Raw genomic sequence first — 24,798 nt, 5'->3', positions numbered from 1 at the left:
CTCCTCGCTCCTTCTTGGAGTCTGAGTCTCAACTCTAAGATTTCTTTCTCTCTCTCTGCAGCTAGACGACTTTGTTTTCTTTCAGCAGCGCATTCGGCATCTATCCAGTCCCGCAACTCGGCGTTGGAGAAACCCAGCTGCGCGCCCAGCTGCGCGCCCAGCGCGGCTAGACGTTCAATGTCTATCTTTGCTCAAGCTTAGCGATGCGCGTGAACTTGTCCTCAATACTCTGCCCTCTCTCTGATGGATTAATTCCTCGAATCCAATAAATTCTAGTAATCCTGGCAGGCTCGCCAAATTGTGATGTTATGTAATGGGCCCAGGTCCGTCCAGCAGCTCTGGGCAGGTAACAGATCAGGTTCACGGACACACGCATGCTTTTCTTTTCTTGACCATTAACATATCACGAGCAACACACATGCATACAGCCTAGCTTAATACCTAATGGGACATGTCCAAAAAAACGTCCTACTTCCATTTAGTCCGCTCGTGGACTCGACGCCGTTGCAGGAGAGTCCGATGATGCTCGGAGTCTGGTTGAGGAGAGACCGGCAGCCGGGGTGTGACGCGGGCCCTGTTCCTGCCCAGGCGTCCGAGTACCCAGTCGCCCAACGTCCCAGTGCTCGTATCAGGTACTGCGGTGGGTCACACCGGGTACTGCAACGGCACTAGTGCGGTGGCACCAGTGCAGCGGCCAGGCACGATGGAGCAGTCGAGCTGCCTCCGGAAGTAGTTCGTGGGATAGCAATGTGCTGTGCGGCACCAGACCCTGGACCAGGGGCCCGGCAGGTGCTGCCATGCCAGCCTTTTACGCCAGGCCCAGGACGATGAACTCAACCGCCAGCCACGCTCAGGAACGTCCGTCCCGTTCTCTTGCCCCGAACAAACTCGCGCGTACTGGCACGCCCCGCACGCGGCCACGCTTCACTTCTTCTCAAGCAACCCGGGCACTCGCCACGATCAGCATTATCACACAGATCTAACAAAGATAATGGAGATCCTTTACGTTTGGAGATGTTTACTGCTGAACCTCGAGTTAAGCCATATCCTCTCGTCAGGTTTTTGTGCTGTGAAAGCATTTACTGTGATGCCACGCCTATGCGCCTTTTGGACTGCTGGAGGCTCTGCATGACTTTTAGCGTGACGAAAAGATCTGGGCATGCCGGATCTCTGCATGTGGCACGTCCACAAGGACGAACGCCTCGCAAGGTCGCTTTCCTGTAAGGAAATTTCTGTGAACTTTTGTATAGAGGTGTGAGGGAGCTTTCTTGTTAGAGTTTGCATTCTTGCAAAAAGCCATTTAAAAAAAAAAAGAAGTTTTTCCTTCATGTTTGAGAGTGGAGTACGATCATTGCGAACATTTCATAGCTAGATTTATTCATGACCCCAAACATGACTTATTTCTAGAACTTTAAGCTTTAGTATTTGCTTACCCCTACCTTACCACATGTTGCGGTTTGTTCTCCTTGCCTGGTATGGCATGCATTTCTTGTGTCATGGCATTTCATGCCTAGCATTGTAGTAAATGTCACATATCAGTTGCTGAGACTTCTAGACTATCTTTCTTCTTTCTACAGGGAAAAAAATAGAGTAGGTCGAATGTTCTTGATATGCATTATATCTTGGGGCCGAGTGTGGGTTATCTTCTTTATACACAATTTTACAAAGGGGTGGAGGCAGCTGCCATATTGGGGAGCTGGGTTGCTCTCGTAGCACAGGAAAGTGTTGATGACTTCCCCCCTTAACAGTCCAGTCAAACCGGTTTCTCCAATGGTCATAAAATGGTGTATAGGTGTTTCCACTTCTCTTGATTGCCAGCAGCCACTGAAATGCAAACAGCGGAGTGCGGGGCCAAATATCTAGCTTGCGCCATCTGCTTGTTGCTGTCAGGGATAGGTGCACGTCCTCATCTAGTTTGTGATGGCTTTGCTTTCTTTGCCACTAGAGCATGACCAGGCATTAAAAACAGAGCGATGATGGAGGCAAAATTGAACCCTACTGCAGGCCAGACAAGCTAAGAGTGCTGGCTTGACCCACACGGGCCAAAGCCACTGCCGGAGTAAAACCTGCTATGTAAGTTGCGATTTGAGAAAGTGTGCATGTGGCACTCGAGTGGCAAAGCAAGAAAACAAATAGGAAAAAAAAAAAAAGCCAGGAGCAAAACTATTGCAAACTGGATGAGCACGCCCATCTCGGAAGGTAACAGGCGGATGGCGTAAGCTAGACCTCTTTGGCCAAGCACTCCGCTGTTCGCATTTCATTTGCTGCTACAACAAGCACGTGAACTGGACTGATTGGAATGGGTTCCCTCCTCTTTTTTTTTTTTTTTTTTTTTTTTGAGTTGTTTGGTTTTCGTCGCAAGTGTCCGCTGAATTGTTCAGACTCATGAATTCTGAGATTTCTGGTGTGTGAAAAGAATGATACATATTTCTGTACTTGCAGATGACCCTGCTCGAGTGCTAACGCACGAAATGGCCGGAGTTCCCAATTCTGTTCTCAAGATGCTCGCCGAGCTCTTTTATGACAGTACAACGGCGGAGCTTTTCTACGTGAACGATGTTGCGGTCCTGATAGACATAGTTGCCAGGCAGCTAAGTGACCTTCCACCAGGTGACAAGGTAGGCTCCACGTGGGTAGACGGTGCCTTTTATTTTATATAAGTGCAGCAGTCCTTCTGTACACTATGGAGAAGGCAAGAGCTGGAATCTAGCATCCTGAAAGGGGAGACTAGGCCTTTCATTTCTTGTGAAAACTAGTTTTTGCATCAATCACTTCAGCGCTTTGTTGCTCGAAGAAATGTTTACCTACTTTGGCTAGTTGGGTGCATGTGGCAAGACGTAAAGTTGAGATGAGCTTGTATGAGAGCACACTAAGAGGCAAGTTGTGATAATCCTGTGCTGTGATTTAAATTGGGTTCAACTTGCATTAAGAGTCAACTTAGTTATGGCAATTAACAATAAGAAGCAAGCAAGGGTATAGTTGATATCCTGCCCGAAATATGCACCAGTAATAAACTATTTTTTTGCTAGGAAAAATAACCCTGAAAAATGCAAATGATGAGACTTTTCATTGTCAGACTTTTTTGTTGAATAGCTAAACTTTCACCTGTAGTTGAACTAAAGATGTAACTCCCAGTTTTTACTTTCTGAGTGAAAAAAATAAAGATTTGTGGAACTTTCAGACATCAGATGCAACAATTTTTTTAAAGCAGTTAGATTTACCTTCAGCGGTTACTTTGATGCTTTCACTATAATCAGTGCTTTTATTCCAAGTTGTCCTACTTATTGGACTATGAAAGTTTGTGGATGAAGGCATTGGCATAGGAGTACTATTTCAAAACAAAATGTCCAGTATATTGGAAAAACGTCCATTGCCAGGACTCGGGAGGATATTCAAGTGTCCACCTTAACAACTCTACCAAGCTAGTTTTAGTACACTAGCACTGAGTGCATGGGTAGTGAAAAATTCATCTCTCTTTGTAATGAAGCCTTGGATCACGGACACGCCCTTGGCAGGTGCTAGTTGGCAGGTAATGTGGCTGGACACTGATTGCCAGTGCGGGTTGTTTGACGTCACAGGATCACATTACGCGGCAGAGTTGGAAAGAGCTGCCAAATCAGGCAGCTCTTTTGAGGTGGAAATTGAACCCTCCCGGACATGCGGATGCATTCGTATCGCTTGGTTAAATCAAGGCATTATATCTATGTCTGGTTGGCTTTCACATAATGAAGTAGGTTACGACTGCATGCTAATGAGTGCGTGCTACCCAAAACCAAAGTGAAAACCAATGTGCTAGCACGAGTAATTCACATTTGGCTTAACCACACTAAATCACTCGTCTTTTTTTTTATATATATATTTACACATTGGATGTCACAGTGGGCTCCGAAGCATGAGCCAGATGCAATCTTGTGCAGTAAAACCACGTTCAAAATGGCAGTTAGTAAAAGTGAGAGTGGGCTCCGAAGAATGAGCGAGATGCAATTTTGTGCAGTAAAACCACGTTCAAAATGGCAGTTAGTAAAAGTCAGGGCAGGAACAGTTCAGCTTTCGACCCGTGAGCCCCAGAAGCTTTTGCTGGCTTTGTCAGTCTCCTGCATGCTCTGGATTCAAACCTAAAGCACCTACACATCAGGCTTAGCAATCCATACAGCTTAGCACACTGAAGTGCTGTGGAACATTGTGGCGTAAATAAATGCCTATAATGATAATAGTAATTGTGTAAAGTCTCTTTTGGGGACATCTGACACTTAAAAAAGGTTGCCCGATTTTATAAGTCGAGGAGTGAGCGATGGTATTGTCAAGTGGTGGTGACCAGGGTCGATGGCACAAATGAAGAGTCGGTGATTGCACTGAAGAAACTAAAAAAGCAACTGTTTGTGGAATATGAATGTAAAAATGGCTGTGCAATGAAACCTTATTAAAGAGTATAAACGTTTAATTTTTATTGCTGATTTTTTCTTTATGACAGTGCGTAAGGCATCTGAATAGTCAAGGGTTCGACGAAAGTTCGTCTGGTCAGGCATGGTAGTTGAGTAAAAAGAGTTTCAGTCACTGACCAAGTCAATATGAAAAAAGAAGACGTTTGGGAACCCCTACGGGTTCCTTGATCACAATGAGGCGGACATGCGATGGCCTTGTGGTAGAGCATCCGCCTCGCATTCGGGAGGTACCGGGTTCGATCCCTGGTGCCGCCGGTTACCCACCGGTTTTTCAATGGGTACAAGCTTTCCTCCGGCCTGGTGCTCGGCTCTTCTGGGGTGAAAGGCTTGGAAAAAGGGTCACATAATGGACTTATTAAAAAAAAAAGGGCCACATAATGGGCTGTTGCCGCGCAAGGCGGACTTATTGTTGTCCGATGGCGGAACGAATCACTGCCACATCGGCGCAATTTCCATTCCCTCGCCTTGTCCGCCTCATTGTGATCAAGGAACCCGTAGGGGTTCCGAAACGTCTTCTTTTTTCATATTGACTTGGTCAGTGACTGAAACTCTTTTTACTCAAGGCATCTGAATGCATGGAACACCATGTGGTGTTTGCTTACGGCCACTGTTGAATTGATAATTGAATTTCATTTAGATGCTATTTCGGTTTTAACAGCCGAACAGTGACTTTGGCATTAAAACTGGCTTTAGGTCATGAGAAACACAAGAAACTGCTGCACTCGCTGATACATTGTTTATCATCATTCTGGCTCTTGAAGCAGGCTTTTCTAAGAACTGTGGTGAAATACAAGTATGTGTTGGCTATTACATTGCAGTTTTTTTTTCATGCCTCTCATGACCTAAAGGTAACTTTGACTTAACAACCATCATTTGATTCTTGAAGCTGAATGTGGCAGTGCAACAGGATGAGATTGAATCACAACCGTGCAGTGACGCTGGTCACCCAGCAGTATGAGAGTTGCTGCAGCAGCGGTTGCTATGGCATATGGAGGAAGACGGAAGTTTGCTGCAGACAGCTTAAAATGCTCGCCCATTTTGCTGTGGCGATGCCGAGTCGCGTGATTAATGATAGCAGCAGTGGGCGCATGAAGTGTAGCTCGAACCACGACTGCTCGATCGCTGGCGCCTAGCGGTAGCTGGGCAGTCCCTACGTGGTAAGCGAGTACCAAATGCTGAAGGTGTAGACCATCGAGTAGTGACTTGGCATGAGACTGAAGCAGTTGCGGTGGCCTTTCATCTTGCTTTTGTGGACACACAGGTTGGCACCTCTAGGGGCAATCTGTCTCCTGACATTTAGGTTAGCTTATGTGCATGCCCTTATTCTTTCCTCAACCTTTGAATTTATGTGCGAACTTGTTTATCTGTCTTTATTTATTTATTATTATTTATTATTATTCTTTTTTTTTTTTCCACATCGTAAAAGGCTTACCGTGGACATGCCCTTGTCAAATGCAGAGGCGGCTTCTCTACCTTTGCCTGGTGGAGCACCTGCTTGGTTCTACGCAGTATGAGGGTCATCGCCAAGCAGAGCTGCGCCGGTGTTTTGAAGGTGCACTCACAAATGAGGAGTCGTCGGCAGAGGAAAAAGAGCTTGTGCGCCGAATTCAGCTCGCCTGGCCACAGTGGTTTCACGTGGACTGAGTCCCCCCCCCCCAACACTGTGTACTACAACATCTGAAGGACTGATGGCAAGGCTGTCTGCATGGCTGCAATTTACACCCCTTCCCCCCTTTCCACACCTCTTTTTTCTTTGCAGTAAGTAACTCAGTTTTCATGTTTTATTTTCCGTTTATTGCGGTGATTGAGATTGTTTAGCAGTTGCTTTTTATGCCCTCAGTTACTTTGTTTCTGTCTTATGAAAATGTACTTGAAATGTTGCTGCACAGCATATTTTTTCTGGGACCAAGCTTTTTTCATCCTTGTTTCTGTATTATTTTATTACAAATCGTTAAAAAGGTCTTTCAGAAAGTCAGCTATGCTGGAAACCTGAGAAGGTAGCTTCACTACATCATACTGCTGCAACTGCCCTGCATGTTGTTGAACCTTTCATCAGATTGTTTCGACTTGGCTAAAGATACCAAGCTGCCAAAACGCAGGCATTTTGCACAGTGTGATTGCTACATTTTACACTCCTTGATAACTTCATAATGGGTAGTAAATGCTATAGGCCTTGACAACAAGAAGCGTATGTCATTAAATCGATTGAATTTTCAATTGCCTCGTCTTTAAGGTGTGATGAAGGCTAAAAATTAATGTTAGCCATTTTTTACCATGACATAATGGATGTTATGTCCTTTTCTTTTTTTTTTTTTTCCTTCCTTCTTTTTCTCTCAGTTGCTTGGTGTTCACCATTTCTTGACAATTTTTGTATACTTACATTGGCTATGACTCACTGTAGAAGCCCGCATATAATAGATTTTTTTTTTTCCCCATTTTATTATGTCAAATTTCAGCATCATGTTATAAAATTTCAGCCTAAGTTTACAGTTCCGGCCTCGTTATTAAACAGCATCAGGCTTCCAGTGAGAGGAGGGGCTATCTAGTGGTGGCGCTGGTTGACTGCTTCGATGGTTTCGGTTCCTCCACGCTTGCCTTGTGACCACGAGCCCACGGTGCCCGTGATGCATATTCCACCAGTTGAAGGTCAGTTGCACCTCGCACAATGTAGGGATGATGAAAGGATTATTCGGCACGTTGCATGGATTTCTCACGGGCCTCTCCGGCCATGCTGTTCGTGCCCTACAACAGTGCCGCGGACGTTTGATTGTGCAGTATTCTTAAAGAGCACGTCGGTTGCGCTTTTGAGAAATGCAGGAGGCCGAATGCATTTAAAGGTATTGAAGAGTTTCTACAGAAATATCTATAGTAAGGGACTCTCGGCAGACGATACACATACCGGATGACGACAGTTGCAAAGAAACCGCATCAGAGAACACTTTGAGTGCACACACTGCGCGCGGTGCCATTGTCAACAGGCACGAGCGCGGTGCAAGATGGCCGGCCGCTTGTGCACTACCATCCTGCATCTGAGCTGGAAGTGACCTACTGGTGTTAGAACCACCGGAGGATCATGTGGCATTCACGATTGTTGGGGTGAAGGGGAGCAAACCAGCACCAGTACATGAAGGTGCATGGCACTACCCAACGCCTGGCACAGGGTGGCATTGGATGGGAAAGCGCGGAGCGTGTACGATTCACGGGGCAACTGCAAAGTGTAGTGTGAATAAATACTTTTGTTGGTCTTTCCTCGCTCGCATTATACATGGATGAAAACGTTTTTTTTTTGTTTTGTTTTTTTTTTCCGTTTTGCTATCTTGAAATTATGTCTCGTGCTATATGTGGGCTTTTCTGTGATCCAGACAGCGAATTTTGCTGAATTACTTCATCAAGTGATGCAACCAAATGCCAGTGGCTTACACTTTGCCATCTAGTTTTTTGCCATTGCAGTTGCAAAATAATGGGCAAAAGAAGAAACTGTGTTTAGTAGCTGGCCTGTTTAGTATAGTATTTTAACATAAGCTACTTATTTGTTTTGAATTGCAGTCTTTGTTTGCGCATTTTGTTTCAACACCGAAAATAGATTTCTCTGTACCTAGTGCACCCCTGCTAACTAACATTGCACAAAACAAGCATTTGCATTTTAAATCAAACATCATCTCTTTCCACAGTTATTATTTTTTATATGTATCCGAGCAGTTGCTGAAAATGTGTAGCCGTAGTCCTTGCATTCTATCTGGTGAAATGAAACTTTAAAACTGCGGCGATGTCTGCACATTGCACAAAGCATGTCAATCAGGGAAGGAAATGAGGCAAATACAGCGGCCACATTCATGAAGCTCCTTGGTTCTGTCTGATACGTTCCGGCAATCATGAAAGGAGGGCATCTACTGGAATTCTCTTCAATGTGCTCCACCAGCAGGTTATAGGCAGCATGAATTTCATGTTGTAGACTTTTTGGCCAGCTATTTTATTTTTGCAAACATCCTATAATAAAGGGCGACCTATATTTTAAGTCATTCTCCTCCAACCCCCCTCTCCGCTGACCTTTCTTCCGCCCTTTTGTACAGTGGCTCCTGATATTTACCTGTGATGCGCAAAAGGTTTGCTGTGTCATAATTAGAATTAAATGTAGGAAAGGAAGGCCATGTTCTTCAATGGAAGGGACAGGGACTTTTGTTTCAAATTTAGTCGAATAGATAAATTTTATCAAGACTCAACTACACTATAGTGGTTGAGCAATCGTATTCGAAGCATTAGTAGAGGTTGGTGCTTTTTGTTAGCAGTTGTCCAGTACAATCTGTTGTGCAGCTGTGGTTAGTGTCTTATTTTTGAGCCATGCACACAGCCACAGTAACTGCATTTTACAGCAAACCATCAATGATGTGGTAGCCAGTGATCCAAAGACAGGATTTATTGTTTGGTTCCATCATGTGACATGGTATTAGTACTCTATGTGTAGAGCATGACATTCAAGATTACAGTTACAGCTTAGCCAGTTGAGGGAATACTTCTGAATTTGTCATAGTTCTGCCCACTGTTTTATTGGTGCAGTACCACCTTGATTACTGCCAGTCCCGAGACTGAATTTGAGTTAAAACGTTTACGGCCTTGGAAGGTGCCATTTTCACCTTCCTCTGTGAAGCACTTATTTTTGTGTTGAATAATCTTTCTTATATGCCACAATTTATGTTCTGGTTTAAGCTGGTGCACGTATAATTATTTTAATTACCAAAGCATGAAAGGAAAATCTTTTTTTCATCTCATCTATGCAAGTCTGTGGAAGGCTATGTGAAGGAAAGACGTTTAGCTACTTCAGTCATTTAACTAATATATCTTTAAAAGAACAGAGACCCTTGCAGAGAGTGGGGAGGACACTTATCTCAGTAGTTCCTTGTAGCGCTACCAAAGATACGATGAGTGCAGAGTGTAGTGCCAGTATAAAGTGGGCGTGAAGTATTTGGTGTCCTGTAAAGCATGCATTCGCGAAGCGCTATTTTAAATCGAGCCTTAACGTTAACTTGATTTACGCGTGCTATTTTTCGAGTTGAGCATTTGAGACTCGTGTGTGCTGGAATCACGTTTTCAACATGGCGCTGCGCATCGCTTATACTGGGTATTTTTTTGTTTGTTCATTGGCTGTAAATAGTGGTTCAGGTGCTCATTTGGCCTCATCTCATCTACAGCAACATTCATGAGCTTTAAATTCTCTTCTATTTTTTATCTCGAGTGATTTTGCCTCTCCCAAGCCTCTCCCAGCCAGTTTGGTGACAAAATAGTTGCAGTTCGGAAAACCAGGTGGCGCTAATAAGCTGAAGTTGACTGCGACTACATTTGCGTATGGTAAACAAACAGCATAATGTTGCTTAAAAAGCTATTCTAAAGCTTACGATTGTTTTTTCAAGGTTTGGTACATAAACAGGAACAAATTATACTCTTTTTCAACCACATCTGCATGCGCCGCGAGCAGACAACATGCATACAACCTGGCGCAGAGGAGCATACTTGGCTGAAAAGGGCTTCGAGCTTCCACAGTGCTGCAAGCAATTGATGAGATAGAGTATGCCATTTTGTGCCAAACTATTTCCTTGGGGCTTTGATGCAGTGGAACCTAGATTGTTTAACTTTGGATGACTTTAACGGGCTCCACAACAGTAATCCATAGTCTGGAAAGGCAGTAATTACATTTGTGTTGTTCAGCATCACATCATTCAGATATGCAGCTCATTCAGAAAGTCAATTAGCTATTAGATCATTCGATAAACTTGAGCATATTCTTGAAGCACGTTTAGGCTATGAGCAAGGAAGGCATCCGCATGTTCTCTGTCAGTGAACTTCTTTGCAAGGAGGGTGGATGTGAAAACGCCCAGCATAGAAGTGCTCATACTATGTGTCGTATGGTCTCTAAATTGTTTGAAATCTTTGACATACTTAACTTCTATGTCTGGAACCTTCTTCTGTTTTTCTGAGTCTTTGCTGTGCATTATTAGTGCACAGTTGGAAGGTATCCAACTAGTGTGGTAGGTTTAAAGACATGTAAAACTGTTTTCCCCACCACTCATTTTGTTTGTCATTGAATGAGCCTTACCGCACATTATAAAAAACGGCAGTAGCGATCCTGAGGTGCACCAAGATATTTCCTTTAAAATATCGCAAAGAGATATCCTTAAAGGGACAGTTTACAAACTTTTCTTGATAATATTTTCTTTGTAGCAATTGAAAGTTTCTTGCCCTAATACATAACTGCATACCTAGCTCTGGGACTGCGAAACGCTACAGAACAATTTAAAATGTGATTTTTCAGTATAGTAGGAAGGCTCCTTTTTTTTGGTAGCTGGCACGTGCAAACCTTAATGTTACGCATTCCACTGGCAGTTGGAAGGTGTGGTTGCAGTAGTAAGCCTGGCATTAACAGAGACGTGTAAATGTTAGGACGGCAGTTTAAGGCATTAAAGTAGTTTGTAAACACTTTCAGCATCATAAGACAGGTGGTATGGTATCGGTGACAAATACCAGCAGCCATTTTTTGCTGATGGCAGTGTCCTCTCATCATGGTGTCCGTCTGCCTTTTCAAAACGTTTTGAGAAACCATGAAAAAGTAGGGTTCAGCCACGTGATGAATGGTAAGTTGTTGGAAAACAAAAGACAGTATGATGTCTAGAATATCTTGTTGAAATAACTTGCTATGTCACTCTGTCCTATGCAGGTAGTGTAATATATATCCACTGCATGCAACTACTACATGAAGAGCTGTGAAGCTTGAATGCAGACTGATGCCGCTGTTGTCTGTGACAGGAGTTTCATTGCCAATTTGAGATACAAATTCTTGCCCAAACTGCTAGTTATGTTACTATTTTAACATGAAAAGGTCTCCATGAATATGCCAATATTTTTGCACTCAACTCTGAGAGTAGACTGTCCCTCTAAGACTTATCCTTTGTCGTGCATGCTATGTAGTGGCATCAAACTTGTAAAGCACATGAATTCTTGTTAGTGCAGCTTGCATGTGAAAAATGCTCATGTCACATTGTACCTTAATTAAAATATCATTTTGTGCATTAATTGTAATTGCCTAGCAGGAACCAGAACTTTTCTTTATGGTCACATCTCATTACAGCAGTATTCATTGTAACAGGGTGAAATTGTATTTTTGCAAATGTTTGCAGAATAACTTGTAAAATTTGGGGTGTCATATGAGTCTATAATTTGAGAACGCATATCCTGACTGAAAATTTCACTGACTGCTTTAACCAGTGTTAGTTAAGAAGATACCAGCTAGGGAATCCACTTGCAGGGTTGCTTAAATATTCATTTTGGGATGGCAGCACATGGTGTATGGAATAGTATTTTTCAAGTGCTGCAAATAGATTTTTTTTTTTCGGCATATTTGTCACAATCTTATGATACCTCTGTTTTGTGCCATATCTCAGGTGCACTACTTTCTTGTCATTTATTTTTGAAGCTTCACTTCATAGCAAAGTTACACATGCAATCAAACATTTTACAAGGTTTTAATTTTAAGAAGTCACTTCGTGGCAAGTACAAATGAAATAGCTTTAAATATTTCCTATGTTCTCCGAGTGCATGTTATGCTGTTTGAAAGGAGAAAGAGCTTCTTGACATTGGTAAATGATGTTAGCCCAGTTTAAAGCAGAGAAGTCATGTTCTTGCAGTAATTAGCATGCACTTGATAGCATCGAAGTAAACGAGAAAAGTTTTTCAGCCGCTTATATCGAAGTCATCAATCAAGCGCAATAACAGTGACAACGAACATGAAAAGTTGTGCTCATTTCATGTACCCCAGTCATAAATCATAAATACCAAAGAAGTGCGCCATATCAGCTAGAGGTCACATCTACAGTTATATCAAGCACTTTTACCAACTGGCCTTGAAAATTGCACAGCATGTTTCTTGTGCTAACAAATCGATCGTGAACAGTGAGTGCATACAACCTTTCTTTGGTGAGGTGCAGTGGCTGAAAGGGATAGTGAAGCCTGTCGGCCTTAGCCGTTCACTTGACTGCAATCACCGTGTGACATAGAGTGCTGAAAAGGAAAGTACTGTGAAATTAGGCACACGTGTGTGTGCCTGAGGTGTGTGTCGGAATGAGTAACGAGGTGTTTTTCCACGGACAAAAATGGAAATGTCGGTACTGCCTATTTGTGCCCTGCTTAGTTGTTTGCCTGCATTTGAGAACTGGCTGCTCTGTTGCTATCCATGTAAGCATCTGTTAGTAACTGTTTTTTTTATAGGTAAACTACACTTTCTATTCCTTCACTTGCCGGTGTAGCCCGCTACTTAGTTGCTGTCTGATGCCCTGCAGGTCGTGCAGTGCAGTTGGAGTCCAAGTCATAGGTGCGTCCATGGTCAGTGCAAAGCGAGTGCAGTCCAAGCTTAGTAGCACTAGCTCTGTGGTTCATTGCCTCTGGGCTAGTTGGGAGTGAAAATAGGACTGCTTGTGGATGCAAAAGAAGCGGCAACGATTCATCATAGGTTTGTTTGATCTACTGTAATATCTAGTCATTTTTGCTTCTATGCAGTGATAATTTTTGGTACAAGTGGTTTCGAGTGCAAACAGGTGGGCATGTTGACCACGGAAGGTGCTGTCACCGTTCATCATTAATACGTTTCTGCGGCTAAGGCTGGTAAAGTTCCTGAAGCTTCTGTTGTGCGTCCTCCTCATTGCTCTACCCTTCGCACCTCTGTTTCCTGTTATTATAGCGGATGATATCTGTGAGGCAGGCGGAATGAAAAGGCGGCTCACATTTTCAAAGGCAGTCAGGGCACTGAGCCATGCCTGTCAAAGTATCTAATCTTGAGGAATGGTTAGAAAAAGTGAGCTATCTTCTCAAGGAATTGATACTATGCGGTATCTTATTATTTTGCCTGTGCGTAGCATGAGGTCTTTGGCTGTGCAGCAGTGGCTTTTCCTGTGCACATTGCTTCTTGTTTTTTTTTGTTGCATGCTGGCAGCATACGTTTGAAATATTGAATGCTTCTTCTAGACCTGCCGTGAGAGCCTCCTTGTTTTTGCCTTCAGAATTTTTATCACATTTACTGGGCAGTGTGCCTATGATTGAACACAACCCTCATCACTCGTATCTTGTCCTGAGCACTGTGAGTGCATTTTATTCTCTTTTAATATGCGTTGTGGGGCTAGTTGGTTCATACTCAGATAGGTTTTATGCGCACAAAAAGACGACACAAAAGGACAAGGGAGACAGAATGCGCTCCGTCCTGTCTCCCTTGTATTTTTGTGTCATTTTGTGCGCATAAAACCTATCTGATTATTCTCTTTGTTTAACCCCTTCAGGCACAAAAAAGATCTTTGGATATAAAGAATATCTGAGGTTCATTTTCAATTCTCCATGCTTCAATTGGCATGTCCTGAAGAAACTTAAAGAAAAATTTTATGTCCCCATTCGGGGGTAGGGAGCCTCAATACAGAAAAAGTACATGCTACTGGCAGAAAGTGTGATAATGTCTTTAGCAAGATATTGGGAACAAGAGATGGTTAACGAATTATTGCTTGATTTCTTAATTAAATCAATCGCTTCAGAGCATGCTTGTTGTGAAAAAGGTAAAAGCACTTGCTCTGAGCAGGCATGCACAAAAAGATGTGGCACTTTTAGCAGCGAATCTGTCACTTTGCTGTGCATCCTTCACGGCGGCAGCGCTGGGAGTTCGGCGTGCTGACATGCTCCGGCCAGTGGTTGTAACTGTCATACCTAACGGTCGCTGTCAGTAGCAAATGCGGTCCATCTTTCATCGCGACATGCTCTGGGGACTCACTACCTGGCTGACCGTGCCATTTTCGAGGCATTCTGCTTATGCTGTTCGCAACGTCAGTTTGGAAGGCCGTCAAGTCCAAAATACTTTTCTGTACAGGCTTCTTGACACTTGCATCTCACAGGTACTTTATCCAGCAGTTGCACTGCGCAAAAGATATAAACTGAGAAATTACCCTCACCAGCCACTTTCAGGTTCTTGACCCATGAGGGTACAGTGACATAAGGAAGTCGAGTCGTGTCGGTTTTTGAAACATCCAAAATGGCACTTTTATTGCCTTTTTGCACAGCAATGTGCACAAAGTGAGAAAGTGACGCTGAACACTCAGAAAAAGAGTGTGCAGGCAGAGGCGGCTTTGAGGCACCCCGTCCCCAAACAGGGACATGCAAGTGCATGCAAGGCTGATTATGCTCGTAACAAGTGTTATAGCCATTATTTCACAGTTGCGAGCCCTTCCTCCGATAAATAAGTGGTAATATTTTAGTCGGCATGAATTCTTAACAGTCCAAAGTGACAAAAACAAGCAATTACTGTTAGTTTCGTTCAACATAGCGGCATCCATTTTTTACCGGTCCTTTTAGGCAGGATTTCTTTTAATTCGTGTAAGGTGGCACCAGTTTTCCAATAAAGTGGCTCAGGACGCATGTTTTGAAACATTCAAAACAGCGTTTTTCAATGCCTTTTTGCACAGCAGGCCACACAAAGTTAGCTACACAGCACCCGAAGGGGTTAATTTGACCTTTTCCGTATGGCTGAGTAGACTTGCTGGCAGTGTCGGTTTCAGGCAATGCAATTGGACTGATGTTTATTTGCATTCTCTAGATCTTCCACATTTACAGTGTATGCATGCTAGCTTCGTTTTTTTTTTTCCCCCCAAGGCTACTTCATGGAATCTTGCAGTTCACAATCCGAGGAACATGCATTCATCATCCTTTCCTTTGTGGATTAACTGGCTGCAAAATGGGCTGCATGTCCCCATTACTGTAATAATAAAAAGCTTCTCATACTTTTCTAACTATCACATGTTTAGAAGTGGGGAAAAGGTGCCCCTTTTGTGCATTAAGCGTGACTCGCTGTTTGCCAGGAGTGATGAACAGTGTTGACTCTGTCTTTCTTGTTTGGCTTTTTCTGTGTTCTGTATCCAGTGGGCAAGTTGTGTGTCTGTTGCAGTCTTCTCATGTGAACGAACATGTGTTTCCAAACAACCTATTCATATGTTAACATTAGTCGTTTCCTGCACTTTAGGTGTGGACTCATTTATCTGCACAGTATTCTCTCGAGTCGTTACTCTAGGGTTTGTAGTATAGCTTTTTTTTTTTTTTTTTTTTTTTTTTTTTTTTTTTAGAGAATACGCATCTTTAGATGTGAAGAGAAACATTTTTGCTCTAGTGGCAGCCTACTATATGTTCACTGAATGTTAGGTGTCTTGAGGAGCTGAAGGCATACAGCTTGTGCCAGCCGTACTTGTGTACCACGACTACACACTTCATCTATACTCTGCTGACAAGGTTTTCCGGGCCCGATTTTTGAAGGTCAGTCGGACATAAGCCCTATCCCATTTATCCATCAATTTTCTGGTATGAACATATATATATATATATTATCCAGCCCGACTTCACTTTTTTTTTTTTGACCGGCTTGCGGGTCAAACCTGACCGAGTGCAGTGGAAACCTCTGGTGGTCCAATATGCGCCCAGTGAGTTCGCGCCGTAGGGCTGTAGGATGTGAAGCGCTCGTGAGATCAGAATAGCCTGGCCAAGTTGATGTGTACAGATGGTCTAGTGTGTCTGGTGTTTATGAAGTATGTGCATAGAATCAAACAGGGAGAGGACTCTTCTTATTGCGCAGACTTGTTGCCTTGCCGACTCTTTGGGACCCCATTGTATTGCGATACGTACTGACCACAACACAACACTTCATCTCTTTGTACAATCGCACAATGTTTCTTTGTTGCCTAATGCACAGGGAAGCACATTTTGCAGGGATCACAGTTTCTAAAGCCTGCACTCTTAGAAGCTTGGTTTTCTTTTTTTCTCTCAACAATTCTAACTTATGCACAAAATGAGATACCATATGTGGCTTGGCACAGTTTTGAAATACTAAAGCATTTCTTGCATTGGGAGTCCTCTTCTGTGCGATAAAACTTGAAAAGTGTTTTGAAAAAGAAAAAAGAAGCGCTCAGTCGCTTTTTACCAATATTTCGGGTTAACACATAGTTGATTAAGATTATGTGTAATTGTCACTAGCTGGATATCTGATTTGTGTTGCCTATTGCAGAGAAACAAAATGTCATCGATAATTCAATCATGTTACGGAAGTTAGAGATTCCTTTTACCGCAATAGACACCAAAGTCCTTTTTTTGTCGACTTCAAGTAAATTTTTTGTTGGTGGTATTTAGCTGAAAGTATGCTTAAAACATTTTTCATGCTTGTACGTACAGGCTATTAAGAACTTGGTATTATAACTCAGACTGTCTTGGATTGGCAAAAACCTATATCAGCTTAACTCGCAGGCAGTCTTGCCGCTGATGCGAAGGTTTGACACCAAAGCCCTTACTTGTGTAGCTTTGTACCGAAAGAATTTACTGTAATACTCTTGCTTCTCTTTCTTTTTGTCACCTCTGGTTTTTCATGGTTAAATTTATATAGAGATCCGACACACAGTATCTGGTTCAGGTGTTCTGCTGGAGTGTTGGAGTGTTGGAGCCTGTCGAAGGTCAGAGTTTCAGCTGGATGTTGCAGCTAGAAATATATATGCAAACGCATGAACTTATTGCAGCTGATAAATGTTACTGCAGGTAATTGGGAAAGGCATGGTAGCTAGTGGGGCTCATGGTCTTTCCACTGCAGCTAATGACTAATGTATGCTATTATGGGTGTGTCCTCTAGTTTTCCACCAGCAATGTCTGTTGTGAAAAGGACAAACTCCGGGTGTATTTGCAATTGGTGTAAGCAAGTAGCATAACATTGGTGTAAGCAAGTAAGCTTTCTCATATGCAGGCAACACATTTCACTGATTTTATGGTTGTGTGAATGACACTGAGGTGATTTGTGTGGGCTTGGTGCTGTTAAGTCAGTCACAGGGTGCTGCTGTAGAGTGTGTGAAGTGCACAGTGAGGTGCATATTGCTTATGTGAAACGTAATATGCAAGTGTTCTTCTCGGCAAATGTGATGACGTTTGCCACTTTTGAGTAACCTAACGAGATTATGCCATCTATACCACTACTTTTTTCACAGCCTCAGAATCTCTCTCAGCATTGATAAGACTAAATGGTACTTGTTTATTTCTTGATATTTTGTACTTAAGGAGGTTTAGGGAACAGCAGTGAGCTCTGAAAAAAAAATGGCAAGGGAGAAATGATAGCTCTCTTGCTTGCTGTTGAAAGCCTGCTGACTTATGCGAACATCCTGGCTTTGTTAGTGGGGTGTGTGTGTGTAGCACCGCGTCACTGTAAGGACATTGGGACAGTTGTGCCCTGCATATCTTTCATGTACCTTTTTTTTTACCACGTACTCAAAGCAGCAGCTATCACCTAATTGTTGAATGATCTTCTGCACAAGTTGATGTGAAATTTGCTTGCATTGCCATTTGTTGCTGACTTGTTTTAAAGGATCACTGTCATTTCCAATTATTTGGCACTACCAGAGTCCTTCAGTGCTGCTTTTGGTCACGAAACTGCTGCAGGATTCTCATATAAGGTCAGCACCGGGGCAGAGCTGTGCACTAATGGGCGTGAAGAAGCCGCCGGAGCTGCCGGCCACCATCATATTTCAAGCTGCATTTGCACCTAAATGCTTGAAATGTCACAAGATTGTCGTACTATTAGGTGACGTTAAGATGTGCTCTTCGGTAAGGTAATTGCAGAAGAGGTTAGGACGACTCTAGTGACATATGAATAGCTCGTCGGAGCTTGCGTCAGGCGTTATCGAAACTTACTGAGCAGCATAAAACCTGCTCTGAATGAAATTTGTTCTGTTGTACGGCACACTTAGTGTCCATTAGACGAGGTGCAATGCCGTTTACTTCATAATTGTAAAACAGCGCAAACAACGGTAGACAAGAACGAGAACTTGCCCAATTGAACATTCTGCTTAGCCGTTTACTTGTCTCCTGCCTACACTCTGTTCTGACACCTGACAGCACACAAGCGAAAACACCACCGCAGTCCTTGTCGAGCACATTGTGTGTGATCGCTATGCTAAAGGTGCAGTCACAATAATATCTGTTGACAGATCGTCAGCAAATACATTTTCTGTGCTGTATTTGCATTCGTTGCACTATGGTGATGGTGTTAACGTTCCCCGTAGTATTATGTAGAAGTTTCATAACCAGTAGTTATTGAAGGACTCTGGCGCGACATATCTAATTCACCTCGGTCTTCTTGGTGATGTTCTGAAGTCCCAGCAGGTGTTTTTTCTCTATGGATAAAAAGGACACTAGCTTATTGAACCTTGATGTAAATAAGGCATAATTTGGACCACAGAGAGTCATGAGCTTGCAAATGTTCTGGTTGCTTTAATGGGGTTAGCAAAAATGTTTTATGTTCGGGTTGCAAGATCTGTGCTGGCACATTCCTTTGCATTAGGTGTACGCCAAGTACGCCACTTTCCATGCTTGCAAACAACCACTAAGGAAAAGTAACCTCTGCACATTGCAGAAGGAATCTCGGAGGAGGAAATGAAGCTTCATGTAGGAGCACAAAATGATTAACCATATCCAGGTTTACTAAAATGGTGCAGCATCATGAGATCTCCCATTAACCAAACTCACAGAGGTGTTTGCACGTAAGAATGGTTTCTCACTGGCCAGTGCTTTGTATATCATGTTGCTAGCTGTCAGGATTGGCCGGTGCACATGCTGCTACCACTTGTTATGCATGATGGCTCTTGCATGTGAATGGCTTCACAATCTGTGACCATGGCTGCTGATACACTCTATCTTGCACAGTACTGTGTAGCTTGAGAGTGAGTTAGTAGTTTCGAAGTTTACATCAAATATACCTAGGAACCGCAGCCCATTGTGGCTGAAATGGAAGCCAGAGTTCAGCTTTCATAATGGTTGTTCACACTTCAAAACAATGCTGATAGCGTAATGCTGTGCTGTCTGCTGTTAAGAAGGGGATTGTGTCATCACCTCAAGAGCTGTCAGTTATGCATGTTTAATTGCTATACCTCCACTTCGCAAGGCCAACACTTTTCATTTCCACCTTAACCTCATAACATATTTTTGTCAATCTTGTGTCCCTTTAAATATCAAGTTTACGTAGAGCATTTACTGCAGCAAAGCAGAACAAATTTTAGCCTCTTTGAATTTAAATATAGCATTTTTGCATGCCGTGAAGTGGGGTGACTGTATTAATCTAGTCTGATCAATGTGTCATGTCACTCTTTTTCCTATGCCCATTTAAGTTTGATGCTAGCTAATGATTGAACGTTTTCCAAAAGCCATGGTTTCAGTGTCTTTGACTGAGTGAAGAATGATGTATAAATACATCATTCTTTCAACCGCATGTTCACATCATTATTATCTTTATTATCTTCAGTAGAACTTGCCCTTCATCTCTCATCCCGTCTTCTTGCTTAAAAATTTTTTCCTTCTAAAGCCCAAGCTAGAGCTTAACAGTCTACTACACCACATATATGCTTGTTGTGTGGTCTTTATCAGGCATCCTTTGCTTTCGTGCCATAGTTGCAATTCCTGGGATGTGCGGCTAGCCTGTTCTTTGATTTGAATTATATCTTTCATATCCTGCTAAGTGTAATGTGTATTCAGTTAAAGGACTGCAGTGATGCCAGCATTTAAAGAATACTGTTTCTGTATGTGCTTGAGAAAGTACCTTGCTTGATTCACTTTGAGGTGCATATGAACTTCCTTCCAAGAGGCAATTTTATTCAGCGGTATACTATGAGTAATGAAAGAAATGCCAGCAGGAGAAAAAAAAAGTTTTAGCTACTGAAGAAGAAATACAGGCAATGGGTGGTAACACTTTCAAAAAGCAGTCTTTTTGCTGTAGAAGTTAAAAATCCAGTGTGGTGTTATTCAGTCTTCATCTATCTTTTGTTTTTCTACTCGTCTCATTTCACCTCTTTCTGATTCTATGGTTACTGTTTATATGATGCGGTGTTTTGTGCGTAATAAGTCTAATGAACTCTGATTTTTTTTTTTCACATTGTTTCCTTTGGTTACTATCATCACTGCCCCATTTTAGTTCGGTATTTGGCTGCATGCATTTTGAAGCGATATTTCGGTAGTTGTCAGTGATGTGTAAGCAATTCATGTGGGTTGCTTGATAGTAATTGCAGTGTTTCACTATTTATGTGCAGTGACACGTGCCAGAGATTACTAAAGCTAAATTTCAGACTTACATTTTTGAAAAGCTGTGAAGAATCACTCTTTCGAAATGAATCCTTATTATACTTGGAAGGTATGGAATTCTCAAAAGAAACTTTTAACTTTGAGGCAGCAAGTCGCAGCACTTGTGTATCCTGATTATGAAATTGATCTGCGCTTTGACATTGCCTTGGTTTTGGGGGGGAATGCACATTGCAGTAGCTTAGCCATCTCCATAGCTCTGTGAAGGCCACAGTTCACTTGGCATCTTCTAAGCATGGCAACAGAAGTTGACGAGTAGTTGTAGTAGTATGTGGTTATTTTATTATATATCCGAAAGGAAGGAAAAGGTGTTTGCCAGCCCCGGTATCTGCTATCTGATATCTGAAGCACCTGAACTGGGGCGGCGGAAATAAAGGGATAGTGAGGAAGTGGTAAACGAAATCAAAGAGGTGAGCGATAGGGAGAAAGGACAGGGTAGGTAAAAATAAAAATAGATATATACGCTATGGCACAATGTATGGTAGTTTGCTAGAGGCCCGCCCGCAGATGTCTTAGGTCACTGTTGACAAACCAACTGGGGCCATTTTGGGAGTTGTAAATGTGCACAATCTTAATAAGGTGAAAACTTGGGGGAAAGTTGGAAAGCATTTGAAACCACATTTGCTAATGCTTTTTAAGACACAAGGGACAGAAAGAAAACATATGAACAGGACAGACGCTGGTCTTCAACTGCCGTTTATTGAAACAACATGACATATATAGACAAGTGTCAGCCCGTGACATCAGTGGAGATGCGGTGGTGCTGGCGACAGCAGTGACTTTCGTGGTGTAGGCAAAAGCTCAGGTCGTCTTTATTGGATGTGCAGCGTTTGCTGTGTTTTCGACATAATTCCCGATATTCCTGCAAGCTGTGGTGCGGTTGGTTGGACCACTAGCCACAAAAAACGAAATGGCACCTGTTTTCACATGTTTCTTGCAGTTGGGTAAAAATGAGGTCGAACAGCAGCGGCGTTGAGCGCGACAAGTAGACCCTTCAGCGACGGATTGCCTTCGTGGCTAACGTGCATTGCACTTCTGCATTGAAGCTTGATCAGTTCATTTGCAACTCTTAATTCTCGGGATGGTTTTCATCCGCGCGACAAATAGCGCATCAAGAAATGCCTGCAGCTCATGCACATTTTGCTGTATATAATATCAAGTCGTAAGAAGTTCAAACGCATTATTCTGTATGCAGGGAAGCCCAGATCCCATTCACCTGATCCCATTCACCTGCAGACTGCTTGTGCATTTGTTAGTAGAGAAAAGGACCCAAAAGCTGCTGCAAAGGCAACTTTTCAGTTCCCTTGAGCGGTTACTCCAGTGCAATATTGCCGAAACGGGCCCGGAATTGTGAAGTAGCGTTTCTGTTTTCACTTTCGCGAGTTTCAACGAGTGACTCTTCATCACAGGCCCTAGAAAGCGAGTAAACATCTTTAGGATCCCGGCAAATGCACGCAGTTTTATTTCTCGGGATTAATAAATTTAATATCCACGTACAACCTAGCTTTGATCGAACAAGATATTTAAGTATGGTATATGTGGTATGTGGGTAAAGTATTGTCCCAAAGTGGAATTGGCTATGAGGGGTGAAAAGTAAGCATAATAAGATGACGTGCATCAGAATAAAAAATTTTCCAAGCATATTAAAGAAGCTCAGCAGGTCTCTTAACTTTCGCTGCAAGCGATCGTGGAGAACGTTGAATTTGCACTCATGCACCTCTCCTATAGAGCAAACAGAACAAAAATGAGAGCATTCTTACGGGACTTTATATATATATTAGCCTGTGAATGACCTTGACTGCATCTTCATGATGAAACATACGTCAAACATCTTTTTTATCAAGCAGGATAAAACAAGTTGGCAGCTCACTAGGCGAATGTTACAAAGATTGAGCTCTTACTCAATGAAATTCTCTCTTAAGTTGCCGGTACAATGAGCTAGAAATGATTTCTTGTTCACTATAGTTGCCGGGCTTGGAGTAGCCGAAAGCCCATTAAGAGAGTCATCATATGAAAAACACACTTCCAGTCATTCAAGCGTCGTTCTTGCATGCACTAGCAATAGGCCCAGGAGTTGAACAGTGTTGACATTTACTTTTTCTTATACATTGCGCTTTCTCATTTTCATTTAACTTAATCAGTCACAGTCACCCACCGTAGTAACGCGCTGTTGAGGCCACGAAGAAGGAAGCCAATGCAGCGCTCTTCGCCAGGTAATTCCAGCAGTAATTGGCTGATAAGGTGCTGAACTACTCTCTCGGCATAAACCGAACTATTTCTACGCACAAGCAAAGCTTACGCTTCAGAATATTCGCACACGCGAACTGGTTTCAAAGACAGCGTAACTTGGCGCACTGTAGGCACACTGGGTTTTTGCCTACACCCCATGTCACTGCCGATTGCAGTGCCACGTTTCTTTACAAACATGACGCTTGTCCATAGGATCTCAAAGTGCTGAACATCACACATGCGCAGGGGGGTTGCCACGCTTTAGGTATGATAACTCTTTTTCAGATAGATACACAGATAGAGTGCTGAGACAGTTTGGTCCTTCTTTGTCTATACACAGGGCTTCGAAAGTCTCTTGTTCTGTTTGCGTTTTTTTTTTTTTTTTTTTTTTTTGTTGCCAGTACCATGGCGACCCAAACCCCATACCCTGCACACTGATCCTTCAGAATACACGCATACTGGCAACAAAGAAAACGCAAACAGAACAAGAAGTTTTCGAAGTCCTGTGTATGAACAAAGTGGGACCAAACTGTGTCACCACTCCATCTGTGTATCTATCTGAAAAAGAGTTATCGTACCTATAGTGTGGCACCCCCACTGTGCCTGTGTGATGGCCAGCACTTTTAGAGCTACCCCGCTGGGGTGTTGCAGTGGTTACGGCGCTCGACTACTGTTCCCAAGGATACGGGATCGAATTCCAGCTTTGGCGGCAGCTTTTCGATGGAGGCAAAAAGCAAGGCCCCCGTGTGATGTGCAATGTCAGTGCACGTTAAAGATCCCCAGGGGGTCGAAATTTCCGGAGTCCTCCACTACGGCGTCTCTCATAGCCCGAGTCGCTTTGGGACGTTAAACCCCACGAAACAAACAAACAAGCACTTTTAGAGCCTATGCATGACATGTTCCAATAAACGGCAGTTGAAGACTAGCGTGTGTCCTGTCCATATGTGTTCTTTCTGTCCCTTGTGTCTTTAGAAGTGCTAGCAGAAATGATTTTAAGTGCACAATCTGCCTGTCTTCACAGTGCAAGGTCATGCAATTCTGAAGAAAGTATTCTCAAGCTTTGTGAAAAACTAAAATGGTTTAAGTGTTATGCAGACAGGTATGTCAGATTCACTCTATTTCATGAGTTTCAGCATAACTTGATTGGTGTTTAAGTGAAGAATTATTGGTGTTTTCTGTGTACATTTTTGTAGAGATTTCAAATCTTTATACAGCACTGCAGCTGCATGTGAAATGGGGTGAAAGTGTGTTTTGCAAGGGTCTAGAAGTTGGCTTTTTGTACTTTCACAAGTGGCGAACTGCTCTGCACTTTATGTTAATGCAGTTCCATTGTCATGTGTTTGTTCTGCAGTCCCTGTTGTGTGTGTACTGTATGTAGTGTCTGTAACGTGCATTCCAGACCTTCATTGCAGTATTTGTGTAAAGCAATTAAAGAAGCTTTGTTTCTTCATTCTTACATGTAGAATTAAATAACGTGGGACCACCAAGATGGTTTGGTTCTGCATTGTCAGTTCAAATGGAGTAGTCTGCTGAATAAACATAGAAGCATACTTATATGCACTTTTTGGCATTCCTGAATGCCTTCCTTTCCATGTTTACTCCCAGGAGTTGGAAATACCTGCTTTAACAGGGTGGAAATTTGGGCTGGTTGGTGCATGATACTGTGGCTAAAAGCAGCGCTAACACAAGGCAGAGAGAAGGGGGGGAGACACGACGCTACCAACCAGATTTTTATTGCACATTTGTCGGTTATATACCTCTATTTTGTACCAAAAAAAAGAAAAAGGGATGATATACAAACACGACAAGATAAAAATGTGGCAGAAGATTATGCATTCATGCAGAGATAATTTGGCTGCCGCGAAGTGCTATAGAAGATATACAGCGCACAATTCGCCCTTTTGCCAAATGCTTATAGCTTCTTGAATTTCTCAGGTCTGCTGATCTTGGAGTGCACTGACGT

At 42.8% G+C, this 24,798-nt stretch overlaps 1 protein-coding gene across 3 annotated transcripts in view; it reads left to right on the top strand.

The window, feature by feature from the left end:
• Positions 1–24,285, top strand: part of LOC146202077 (NCK-interacting protein with SH3 domain) — a 62,984-nt gene extending 38,699 nt beyond the window's left edge. For 2 of the 3 annotated variants that reach the window (XM_084587925.1, XM_084587924.1), the window contains exons 11-12: positions 2,443–2,618; positions 5,901–8,672. In XM_084587925.1, the coding sequence (XP_084444051.1) occupies positions 2,443–2,618; positions 5,901–6,086 (362 nt within the window). In that variant the 3' untranslated portion in view covers positions 6,087–8,672. Of the gene's footprint in view, positions 1–2,442; positions 2,619–5,900; positions 8,673–17,918 lie in introns of those variants that run through there. The other variant, XR_014703610.1, reaches the window with a different exon arrangement.
• The last annotated feature ends 513 nt before the right edge of the window (positions 24,286–24,798 follow it).

Source organism: Amblyomma maculatum, chromosome 1 (assembly GCF_055883805.1).
Source record: "Amblyomma maculatum isolate TAMU_Amacu chromosome 1, ASM5588380v1, whole genome shotgun sequence".
Lineage (NCBI taxonomy): Eukaryota > Metazoa > Arthropoda > Arachnida > Ixodida > Ixodidae > Amblyomma > Amblyomma maculatum.
This window is presented reverse-complemented; position numbering and strand designations above follow the sequence as displayed.